Here is a 12,373-nt window from a genome sequence, read left to right as displayed (position 1 = left end):
ACTGCCACACCGCCGAGTAGGTGACTTTTCCCCCAACACTCTGCACTGACTTACTGCTACCGCCGCTGCCTCTGTGAACCCCTGCACCACTACTTCCCGGGCAGGTAGGCTGCTGCGAAGCAGGTGGTCTACCCCGGGCACGTTTGGCTCTCGACTTCCCACTGCTGCCACCCTGTTGACTACCAGCCATGCTACCACCTTGCTGGCTCAACCGCTGTCTCACGGGCAAGCTGCCACCCCCTTCTCCTGATGATGATAAAGCCCCTTCTTCACCCGGCTCCCAAGTGCGATCAGCCTTATCATGATCGAGTAGTGTCTGCACGTCACTGATGTCCTACTCAACGGTCTCTGGGTCAGGAGCCTGACCGCTCGCAACACCACCTCCCACTCCACTCTCCTTATCACTACTTGCCTGCCTAGTGGAGAAAGCAGCGGATGTCTCCTTCAGATCTTGACTGGGCAGTAGCTGCTGACTGTCCTCTACTAGCTCGTCCTCGCTGTATAGTGGAGCTGAGCCCACAGCATACAATACTTCTGTGGTTGAGGGAACAGCAAGGGAGACACCTAAAAGCGACAAATATATTTTTCTTTTTGTACAGAAAAAGGCCACTAAACGCTTTTAGCACCAATAACTGCAACAGGGAACTGCATATATATTTTTCTTTTTGTATTCAAATACGTCACTAAATGCTTTCACCGAATATAGCTGCAGAAGTGAACAGAGAATATATTTGTATTTTTGTACTGAAATACGTCACTATATATATATATATATATATATATATATATATATATATGTATATATATATCACATCAAATATACACATGCGTGTATATTTTTCTGGATATATAAATTGATGGAATGACAGAGCTGTATAATGGCTATCTCTCCCTGCACTTCAGAACGCTGTAAAATGTCTTAATCCAAGATGGCTGAGGCTATTTAAAGGGGTGTGACATCACAGGGCTGGCTGGCTGCTGACTGGCTGCATGCATGGCATTATGGGTCATCCCACCTTCCCAGAGTTCCTTGCCCTATTTCCTCACACGTGTAGCCGCCATTTTAGAAAAAATTGCGGTTCGTTTCAATGAATCGCAAGAAAATTCGGATTCGTTGTGAATCGAATTTTTTCTGAAATTCGGATTGAATTCCACTTCGTCAGCTTCGATTTGCTCATTTCTAGTTATTAGTGGTGTACCCCAGGGTTCAGTGTTGGGACATTTACTGTTTAACCTCTTCATAAATGATATAGAGTTTGGGATTAAAAGTACCATTTCTGTGTTTGCACATGACACAAAACTATGTAATGGAATTAAGTCTATACAGGATGTCTATATTCTACAAGCAGACCTGGATGTACAGTTTGATTGGGCAGCCAAGTGGCAAATGACATTTAATATAGATAAATGTAAAATTATGCAATTGGGAGCTAACAACATGCATGCTTCATACTGTCCAGGGGGAATACACATGGGGGAGTCAGAAATGGAAAAGGATCTGGGGGTTCTGGTAGATCTAAAGCTAGTAAAGTACTTCCTTGTATTAAAAGAGGAATAGACTGCAGAGATGGAGACATAATCCTGCCCCTGTAAAAGCATTGGTCAGACCACATCTGGAATATGCAGTCCAGTTTTGCGCACCAGTCCACAAAAAGGACATTGTCGAATTGGAGAGAGTACAGAGAAAGGCAACTAAATAATAAAAGGAATGGAGGCGCTCAGCTATGAGGAGAGATTAGCTGACCTGTATCTATTGACCCTTGAGAAGAGACGTTTAAGGGGGGATATGATCACCCTGTATAAATATATAAACGATCCATATGGGGAACTCTCTTCCCCATTATTCACTTTGAGATCATTACAAAGAACAAGAGGGCTGTTGATCAAGGGAATATCCCATTGCCTCATGGAATTAGGAAGAAATTTTTTCCCCTGTTGAAGCAAATTGTACCAGGGTTTTTTTTTGCCTTCCTCTGGACCAACTATGTCTTATAGGGTTTTATATCTGGGATATGTTTATTTCCCTAGTAGTTGGGAAATGGACTCCAATACAATACTGCGCATGCGCGTCTTCCCACACAGGCGGAGTACTGAGTTCCGGAAGCTAAACCAACTAGCCTTATAGCCTTATAAGGACGGAAACATCGGATCCCCAGCCCTTGTTCTGAAAGACCAGCAGCATCACCGCTTGCTGAATCTCTGCATTGCTTCACCATAAAATAAGAGGTATGTCTGACCCATAGACAAAAATTTTTTTAATATGCAGGTGACTTTAATCTAATTTATCATGAATATGCTCTAGCACTATTTAATACTAGACACTTTATACGTACAAGACTTTGTTTGGGCTATAGTTTATAAACTAAAATGAGATTGCAGACTTATTACTATATAAATTTATCAGTGCAGCACTAAGCGCTTTATCTATTCTACAAGATGAATAAAAAGTATCTCTTTATTATCAGGATATACAGTTAATGTTACTTTACGCTCTATACACAAATTGATCATCCATTTTGCATTTTTTAGTTATGATTTAAGAAACAAATCCTTATTCATTTTTCTGATCTAAATATCCCTCTAAGAATCTACTAACATCTATTTACTGTCACGCACGGAGAGACAGGGCCACTAGGGGGTGCTATGGCTTGCACGTAGGTGGTGTGAGCCCTGAGAAGGGCCAAGGCACAGAGCGTAAGCACTCACTAGGTTTTCTCCAGAGCCTTTGATTGGGCACACCAAGGTGGGCAAAGCACGGTACAATGAAGGGTTAATGCAGGAGATGGACAGAGGAAAGACTGAATTAAGCACCAATTGAACAGGAACTAGCTCACAGAACTAGGGGCTCGGCACAATGGGGACACGTTGCAAGAACACAGTGTGAGTGATTGACCCTGATTCATCAATAAAATCCGCGCTCGCTGGAAGCGCGAAAGTACGCGGCCAGAGATGCGCGGCTCCGGCCGCGATCTTTTTCAGTTGCTGAATAGCGCGATCGTGTACGATTTCGGATCGCGAATACGAATGCGCGACCGATAATCCGATTCTGCTTGATGAATCAGGGGCATTGAGTGCAGTGTGTGAGCTAGCTAAATAGCCAGCACTGGTCAAGAGGCTATTTTCCGATTGGCCAGTAGATGGGACGGAATTGATAAAGCTTGGAAACAGAGGCACGCCCAGCATCAGAACTGCCCACATGCGCAGGAGAGAGGCGTCTGCGGTTTTCGACGGAAAGAAGTAAGTGTGACACATATTTGGCATTTCCAAAGGATCCACTAGTTTAGTTTATGCACTTATACTACTATATTAGCATCTATAAACACTATACAACAATTGATTTGCGTCTCAAATTACATACAACAATTGTACCTACTATACTTCATTATTGGAAAATTGAGTAGTTTCAATTACCCTATCATACAACATCAAAATAGGTTTAATTTATCACATTGTTCCTAATATGCCTAATAATGAACATATACGCATATGGTATATAAAGAGATTGCTGTGGCTTTGTCTTGTATTATATGTAAATTGTTAAGTTAGTTACAATCTTTACCATATGTACAAATATGTATGTTATCTAGATGTACAGTAAAAAAAATTTCAGCTCACAGATCCCCAGTGGAAGCCGGTAGGCGAAACGTGTCGGGATATGATACGTTACCACTTTACGTTACACTAATAATACAGTCAGGGATATAACTGTCTAGTGTGTTGGTCCAACATCCCACAATTACCTATGGGAAATGGACCTAATTTATGGCATGGAATTTATGGAAGCTAATGTGGATTATATGTTGTTAAATATAATTCACCCAATACAAGGACATTCTTTTTGGCCAAAATACCCCTGCTGTCTACTTTATTTTTCCTTTTTTTTATGAAAAAGACATGCAGTGCCAGACTCTGTTATATTTCTCATGACAAGGCAAAAGTTTTACTTTAATTCTGCTCTGCTATAAGCACATACCTTCCCTTCACCTTTCCCACACCCTGTTACACTGGTGGAAGGAAAGAAATACACTCACTGCTTTGGGTAGAAGACGCAAGTGACTTGATAGTTGCCCCGTTTTCAGTTCTTTTTTAAAAAGTTCAAAATCATGGCTTGCACAGTGCTTCCTTTCTTTGCTTCCAGCAGCTAACAGAAAAATCAAAAGAAAAGGTTAAAGGGTTAGGTATGTGCTGCTGGTAGGGCCCACAAAAAAATCTCTACGGGTATAGCACAGGTTCACCTTAAGAACAACATTGTTGCAAGGCCTGAAACCTGCCCTTTGTCTCAAGCAACTCATTCAAACTGGCTTTACTAAAAATGAACTTTGTAGTCCCCTACTAGTAATATTGCTACAAACATTTCAAAAATTTAATTAGCAATTTTGCAGATTGTTCTTTTTTTACCTTATATGTCCATGTTTATTGCAATTTATTGTTTGGAGAAATAAACTGAGAGTTTTGACAGATAACTGGCACAAGGTGGAAACGAATAATCTCCAACAGATCGTTCGATAATTGTTAACAAAAAAAGTACACAACGACTGGTCAACGACGCCGACGAACGAGGAATCTTGCTGAAAACAAATGATCATCCCAGTGGATCTGATTGGGCGACGATCTTTCGTCATCTATTGTGTGTACTGTCGTTCAGTGATCATGGATTGTTCTGTGATACACTTTCTCCTGTACATGTCACTTCCTGTATCGTTTGAACGATCGTTCAAAAGATCATTCAAACAATCGTATCTAGTGTGTACATTATTGGTGGATTAAATTTTAACGATTGTATCGTTACAGCATGTACAGAATTGTGCACAATACGATTGTTCAAAATATTTGTTGATTGTCCGTTTTCAAACGATAATTATTGCACGTGTGTACCTAGCCTTAGGATTACGAAGATCTTCGCCCAATCAGATGCGCCAAGAGGGTGGTTCGTTTCCAGCGACATTTCTCATTCATCGGCGTCGCTGTGCACTTTTTTTGTTAACAATTATTGAGGGATCTGTTAAGGATCGTTCGTTTCCAGCGACAATTCTTGCACGTGTGTACGCAGCCTAAGTACAGGTGTTTTGAAAACTGTGACAAAAGCTTCCAGAAAACCATTCTAAACAGCGTCTGCCTCTGAAAACCACAAAGCTAACATGTCATTGAGTTTTTTTTTTTCTTGTTTTGTATCCTGGGCTGAAATAGTGATGTTTGTTAGTTCAGTACTCTGTGTGTAGACAGCTGGTTGATGAGGAAATGGGAGTGCAGCCACAGAACACATGACCACACTCAGATTTCCAGCAGACAGAAACACTTAGTCAATAATACTGCTTATAAATATATATATATATATATATATATATATATATATATATATATATATATATAATTACTATTATTACACTCACTGCCCCTGTACAAAGCATTGGTCAGACCACATCTGGAATATGCAGTCCAGGTTTGGGCACCAGTTCACAAAAAGGACATCGTCGAATTGGAGAGAGTGCAGAGAAGGGTAACTAAACTAAGAAAAGGAATGGAGGAGCCCAGCTATGAGGAGATATTAGCTGAACTGAACTGAACTGAATCTATTCTCCCTTGAGAAGAGACGCTTAAAGGGGGATATGATCACCCTGTATAAATATATATATGATCCAAATAGAGAACTCTCTTCCCCATTATTCCCTTTGAGATCATTACAAGGAACAAGAGGGCACTCTTTGCATCTGAAGGAAAGGAGGTTAAGTTCCAGGTAAGGAAGGGATTCTTCACTGTAAGGTCTGTGAAAATGTGGAATCGGCCTTCCCTCAGGAAGTAGTTTCAGCAACTACTATAGATTGCTTTAAGAAAAAGCTGGATGTTTTTCTAGAAGAACAGAATATAACTGGGTTTTCAAGGCTTTAAAGTAAAAATAACAGTGACTGTTGATCCAGGGAACATACGATTGCCTCATGGAATCAGAAAGGAATTTTTTTCCTCTGTTGAAGCAAATTGTACCAGGGTTTTTTTGCCTTCCTCTGGACCAACTATGTCTTATAGGGTCTTATATCTGGGATTTGTTTATTTCCCTAGTGTTTGAACTTGAAGGACATGTCTTTTTTCAACCTAACCTATTCTGTAACTATATACTCAACATCAATCAGAGGAATCATTTTACTAGCACTAATAATAATTTTTTTTTAATCCCACTACCACAAAACATTGCAAAACCTTTGAAAAGCAAAGCATTAAACGCCATACACTACAAAATGACATGCATACGGGTGTGGAAGAACCATACAGGTACCTCTAACACAAGGGCAACATGTGCAAACAAACTGACTTGCTGCTCCTTAGTTCCCCTGGAATTGGCTAACTGCAGTTTTCCACCAGCCTTGATTTACCATGTGCCCCTTCTTATTACTTTCAAAATTTTCCAACTACATGCAGTTTTACAAAGTTTTCAAATGCATTGTCTACATTCCATTTCCATAATGAATAATCCCATGTCTTATTTTTGCTTTCTGCAGAGAGGAAATTTATGAGTTGACTGTGTCTGGATCCCAGTGGCCATCCAGTGCTTTTATTGTAAGTCACATCATATACAGTAAATGTCCCTTTACTATATATGCCTTGCCTTTAAATCAACCCTACACGCGTACACCATGATTTGTATCTACATCGACATACTGAAATATGTTTTTCTTTTAGGAAAATTTTGCAAAGGAGCTGAGAGAGTGGGGAGGACAAATGAAAGATATTGCTGATAACCCAACACTAATTAGGTTTGTCTCCAGCCTTTGTACCTATCTGCATGCCTAGGCAAACTAAAATATTTAGATATTTGTGGGCAGATCCAGTCACTTATTGAATGTGATTTATTTTGCCTATTCTTTCACAAAATACTGTTGCCCCTTTTGGCATCTTAGTGCTCACCTTTAGTCTATTTCAGCCATCTTCTGTCTAAATGCACTCACCACATTGTTGGCTTTACATTAGTGCACTGGAATGGCTTCATGATAGTCACAAGAATAGACCATGCTGTGATGAACGCCCTCTCAGTTCGCACCCCTGCGCATAGACTTTCCAGCGCGCTCAGCAACAGTCCACGCACCAGCAGGCTGAGAAGGGCCGTCGCAGGGCAAGGTTAACCACTCTGTCAAACCTTGCCTCACCAGACAGGGATGTCTCAGTATTCGCAATGTTTATAGTAGTGTCTTCAGGTTAGCAAGTTACACTATACTTAGAGCATTCAGAGATTCAGCTTACATTTTTTATAGTGTTTTATTAAGTAAAAACATACAAAACTGTGCAAAAACAATTACAGAAAAATAATGAATAATCAAATAACAATACCAGAACTATAGCAACAGCATAAAATAAAAATGGAAAACTGAAATAATACTTAGGCTACATACACACATCCAACGGTTCTCGTCCGATAATTGGCTCAGGGCCGACATCGGACAAGAATCCGGCGTGTGTACAGTGCCCCTCGTCCATCGTCCGAACGACCGTCCTGGTGGATCCACGAATGATGGACTTCGAATGATTTTATTGGAACTGAAGGGGGAGAGCGCGCAGCAGGGTGCCTCTCTGTCGTTTTCCCCCTCCCCTCAGAGCAGAATGGTGCTGTATGTACAGCACTCCTTCATACATCTTGCAGTCGTTGGAAAGGATCGTGAAAGATCCTTTCCAACAACAATTATTGCACGTGTGTATGCAGCCTTAGGTAGAGTTGGTTTCCCTGGTCAAGGTTGCTGTGTAAAATCCAAGTGTTGAGCCAGAGTCACTGGGCTCCCTGCAGTGCTCAGTGTGTCAGATCCATTGTCTTTACCAACAAGATGGTATCAGTGGGAGCTCCCTCTGCTAGACTTAAGCCGCGTACACACGTGCAATTTTTGTCGTTGGAAAGGATCTTTCATGATCCTTTCCAACGACAAAGGACTACACGATGCATGAACGGTGCTGTACATACAGCCCCGTTCATGCTCTATGGAGAGGGGAGGGGAGAGCGACGGCAGCACCCTGCTGCGCGCTCTCCCCCTTCCCTTTCATTAGGATCGGTTGTCGTCCATCGTCCGTGGATCCGCCAGGACGGTCGTTCGGACGATGGACGACACCGACTGTACACACGGCAGATTTTCGCCCGATATCTGGCTGATGCCGATTATTGGGCGATAAAAACCTGACCTGTGTACGCAGCTTTACATGGCTTTTTCTATGCTGACAACAGAGGTAGGACTAATAGGACCATCCAATGATAGCAGGGTGGGGGCTGTCTGAGGGGCTGTGTCCACATAGATTAGGATGCTTGTAGACACTCCCAAAAGGCCCTTATTCTAGCCATTATTAATAGTTCCATAAGTACAAGTTTTATGAAATACCAACCAGCAGATTAATAATCACCACAAAATGAGTTCACAGAGACCAAACTAGGCATGTCTGGGACTTATGGTTCACCAGAACAGGCTAATATTGGTTTCCAGACTTTCTTGGTCTTAAAATATTCACCATAACGATCCAACTACATATCAGTCAACTAATATTTTATACAGAATGGTATATTAGAAACATAAAGCATATTAATAATTGGGTTTCAAAATACAGTTCAAAATTCAATCTGAGACACTCTGTCTAGCCTTATCTGAATTCTATGAGTCTTGCAGACACAAATGTCTAGATAGTCACAGCAGGTGTTGTGACTAGAGGGTCTGGAAGGACCCTGGTTGTCAGATAAAGAAATACCTGATAAGGGGAAATTTATGACCCTAGTCTGCTAGAGAGACAATTCCTAGACAAAGGCAGTTTAAAATAAGACAATTTTATATTTAAAGGGAAGATCAGGAATAATGGTGTTCCCAATATCACACATGCCTGTGCAGTTCATGTCAGTAAGGTTGCTTGTAGTCTCTGGTGTAATGTAGTAGGGTGACAATGTAGGTACACCGTTGTGGGACAGTTGTCACCCCATAACATAAGAAGTTAAAACAACCGTGATATTACATTACCGGGCCAAAGCTTATATAATATTATAACAATTGGCTTGATATCTAATTTTGGTCTGATCAGTTAGGTGCTAAGTGGTGTCAGTGAAAAGCTGTCCATGATTAAATGTTTTTTTTTTTTGCCCTCGTTTCCACAGGGATAACTTTGTGAAGGTTGTGGTGTATTTCAAACAGCTAAATTTTGAGTTGATAGAAGAGGAACCCTCAATGACAGTAAGTACTATAATTACAGGATAAAGAAACTAAAAAGTGAAAGTTATGTCCAATCAAATGAGAAAATACCATACAGTATTAGTCATAGGGCTCCAATAAATATTTTTTTTCCTGTATTAAAGAGTTCTAAATTGGGCCTAATGTAAAAAATCAGTGCAAAAGACACACATGTGCACCAGCCCATTTTACATTATTGCAATAAATGTTTCATAGGAATGGGGGCATTTAAAAAGCAGTAGTATGGCTGCACTGCTTCAAAAAAGAAAAAAAAACAGCAGCACATTTAAAAGGCTCAGGAATGAGCAACAAAATAGGATATTTTGTGAGCACAGAAAAAACAAAAAAGAGACCTGGTTATGTGACCTATAAAAAAAAATGATCTGCTCACCTCCAGCCATTGAGCAATGAGAACTCCACAGGCTCCGTAAACTATACTGCTACAGCCCAGTTCTGGTGGTATGTATGTGCATTGCACAATGATAGTGTAGGGCAGATCTCTCTTTTAATTATAAGTAAGCCCCACAGTGTGGAGTGTGGCTGAAATTAATATTTTGGTGGGTTCCTCTCCCAGCCAATGTCCGATAGCCAGATTGAGAAAGAATGCAGGCCCTAAGCACACAATACCTATTTAGAATATTAACGTGTCAGAAACTTTATCAGGTTCTTATTGCTGTATGTGTCATTTGTGCCTTCTTGGAGCAAGGGCATACCTAGAATTCAGAGATCCCCCTCAAGCAAAACTTTAGTAGGGTCTCCTGGATGCCCCAACGAGCTCCATGAGGAACTCATCTGTGACTGTAATGCGGGCTGCCAAATCTGCCAGATGTCTCTGATCTACCAAGCATTACTACACTGCTTAATGCCTGGCATAAGCAGCTTCAGGCTGCTGTATCTTCTCTTCCCTGCCTCTTCTGGTATCCAATCACAACAGTGGTAGAGGGGGGTAAAGACAGAAAACTGCAGTCACTGATCCTGGAAGAGATGTAGTACAATGCAGTAACAATTGGTGTAAGAAAGTTAGGAATTGCACTGACAGCCCCTCTGTCCCCCATTTCTGCAAGGATGATCGTTCCCAAAGTGAAGGGAAATTTCCTTGGACAACTGAATTCACCCCTATTTACTCTTCCAGAAACAATTTACAAACCTTTAATGTTTGACCTCATTTTTTTGAGGTTCAGAACTCAAATGAAAAAAATGTAACCAAAACTATACATTTCTATTGAGTTCAGCAATTACCAAAAAACAAAAAAAATAAAATAGCAGTTGAGCCTTTATTTTTTTTTTTAAATAAATAATGCATATACCTTTCCAATAATATTAGTTTTGGATTTTTTCCCTTTAAGGAAATCAACCTAATTTCTAACATGGGAGGTTTGGTTGGCCTCTGGGTGGGCTTCTCGGTTTGCACCCTGGCAGAGTTCTTCGAATTGTTCCTGGATGTTCTTCTTCTCTTTATTTGGAGGTGTTTGAGGACAATGAACAAAGAAGGCTACTCCAACCCCTATATCCAAAAGCAGAGTCCCATCTATCTACATAAAACCACAAGATTCTAAGCAAAAGGATGACAAGGAACATCACAGAAATAAAAAAAAAAGAGCAAAGCATTCAAATGTCCGCAGTGTGTTGATTCTCCTTCTAATGGTTGATCTGTACAGTAGCTGGCAGGAAAACTGTAATATGTATGCAATTAAAAAGACAAAGCAGAGCTAATCACCTTGAAACAAGTAATCAAATTATGCAATCAAATCTGAATAACAGAATATAGAAATCTCTAAAATGACTGCCCCAACAAACAAAACTATTTTTTTTTCCTAAACTCCACCAATAAAATAATCTTAAATCTTTCCATAATTCTAGGATTGAGCATTAAAATATTTCACATTAAGTAAAACATTGTTATCTGTTAGGGTTGCCAACTCAAAACCTAAGAATTTTGTTAAAAAAGAATTCTTGCATTCTACAGCTTTTCTAGGGATTTTAACCCTTAGCTATACAATACCTTCATTATAGAATCCTGTCATCAGGAGCAGCATATAAAGGGAATCAAATAGTTATGGTTTGCCATTCCTATACCTTTTCCTGTTTGTGGTTATAATGATTGAGGTGGAGAATAAATGAGAGATTGGCCTATGAGTAATCTGAATCCTATAATGACACACAATTCTAATTCCTTCAAAGTCCTTAGAATTGTCACAATTTATCAAAGCATATTTTCCACCTTCTTCGTTGTGTCGAGACAGTGCTGTCATATTTTAAATAATTGCAGGGTCTGTATAGAAGGCTTACTATAACCCAAATATATATTTTATCTGTTAAGTGTATTGTAATTTGGTCTAAATAATTCTATTTTGTGGAATGATAGAAATAAAACTATTTATATAAAGTTTAGCATGTGTCCTGTGGTTTTACTTACCCTTTAGTAAAATAAGTATGTCACCTAGGTTTCCAATCTACGCATGGGGTGAGGGGTTTAAGGGTTTTGTGTCAGCTTTGGAGGCCTGAAGGCTTTGGGGAACTTTGGGAGGGCTGGATAAAACCTCCATTTCTAGGTTCACATCTTACCTGGTAGCCAGACCTCCTTAGCTGTATGAGGGCCATTATATGTGGGTTAACTAGTGTTCTCTCACATTCCTTGCTGTTGGAGCCTTCTGATGGGTAAAAAGGCTGACTACTGGCAGATCACTTACAGGTACTGCCTGTGTGTTTTGGAGAACATAAGAACAATGACTGTAAGTCATGAACTAACAAAAGATTAGATGGTGGTTTGGAGAATGTTTGCCTCGTGCTATGATCCTGTTTTATATTATGCCCTCCAACATTAAACTATGTTTGTTTGCTGCCTTGATGCAAAAATATGCAGGACAAATCTGCTTGGCTATTCCTGACTGTGCCTGTCTCATGAAAGGTTTAGCATTGCCAATACCTGTTAGGTCTGCCCCTCATATATATCCCAAATACTTTAAAAATGATCTTATATAATATTTGAAAACAAATTATTATAACCTTTTTTTGTTGCCAGGCTACATAGCAGTTTAGAGGTCTACTTTGTCAACATGTCCTCTTTTTCTTATATAAGATTATATTATATTGTTAAGGAAAACGTAAAAACAGTTTATTGGCCATGAAAGGGTAGCTGGAAAAAAATTCAAGCTAATCAAAATTTATAATACCTAATTATGTTTATTAGGTGT

General features: G+C 39.9%; 1 protein-coding gene across 1 annotated transcript in view; it reads left to right on the top strand.

Moving 5' to 3' along the window:
- LOC140343587 (epithelial sodium channel subunit gamma-like) overlaps positions 1-11,558 on the top strand; it is a 36,366-nt gene extending 24,808 nt beyond the window's left edge. Inside the window, exons 8-11 of the mRNA XM_072430300.1 lie at positions 6,492-6,549; positions 6,673-6,746; positions 9,107-9,182; positions 10,526-11,558. Of these exons, the coding sequence (XP_072286401.1) occupies positions 6,492-6,549; positions 6,673-6,746; positions 9,107-9,182; positions 10,526-10,735 (418 nt within the window). The 3' untranslated portion in view covers positions 10,736-11,558. The remainder of the gene's footprint in view (positions 1-6,491; positions 6,550-6,672; positions 6,747-9,106; positions 9,183-10,525) is intronic.
- Positions 11,559-12,373: the final 815 nt, after the last annotated feature.

This window comes from Pyxicephalus adspersus, chromosome Z (assembly GCF_032062135.1).
Source record: "Pyxicephalus adspersus chromosome Z, UCB_Pads_2.0, whole genome shotgun sequence".
NCBI lineage: Eukaryota > Metazoa > Chordata > Amphibia > Anura > Pyxicephalidae > Pyxicephalus > Pyxicephalus adspersus.
The sequence above is the reverse complement of the archived record's forward strand: the minus strand, read 5'-3'. Positions and strand labels throughout refer to the sequence as shown.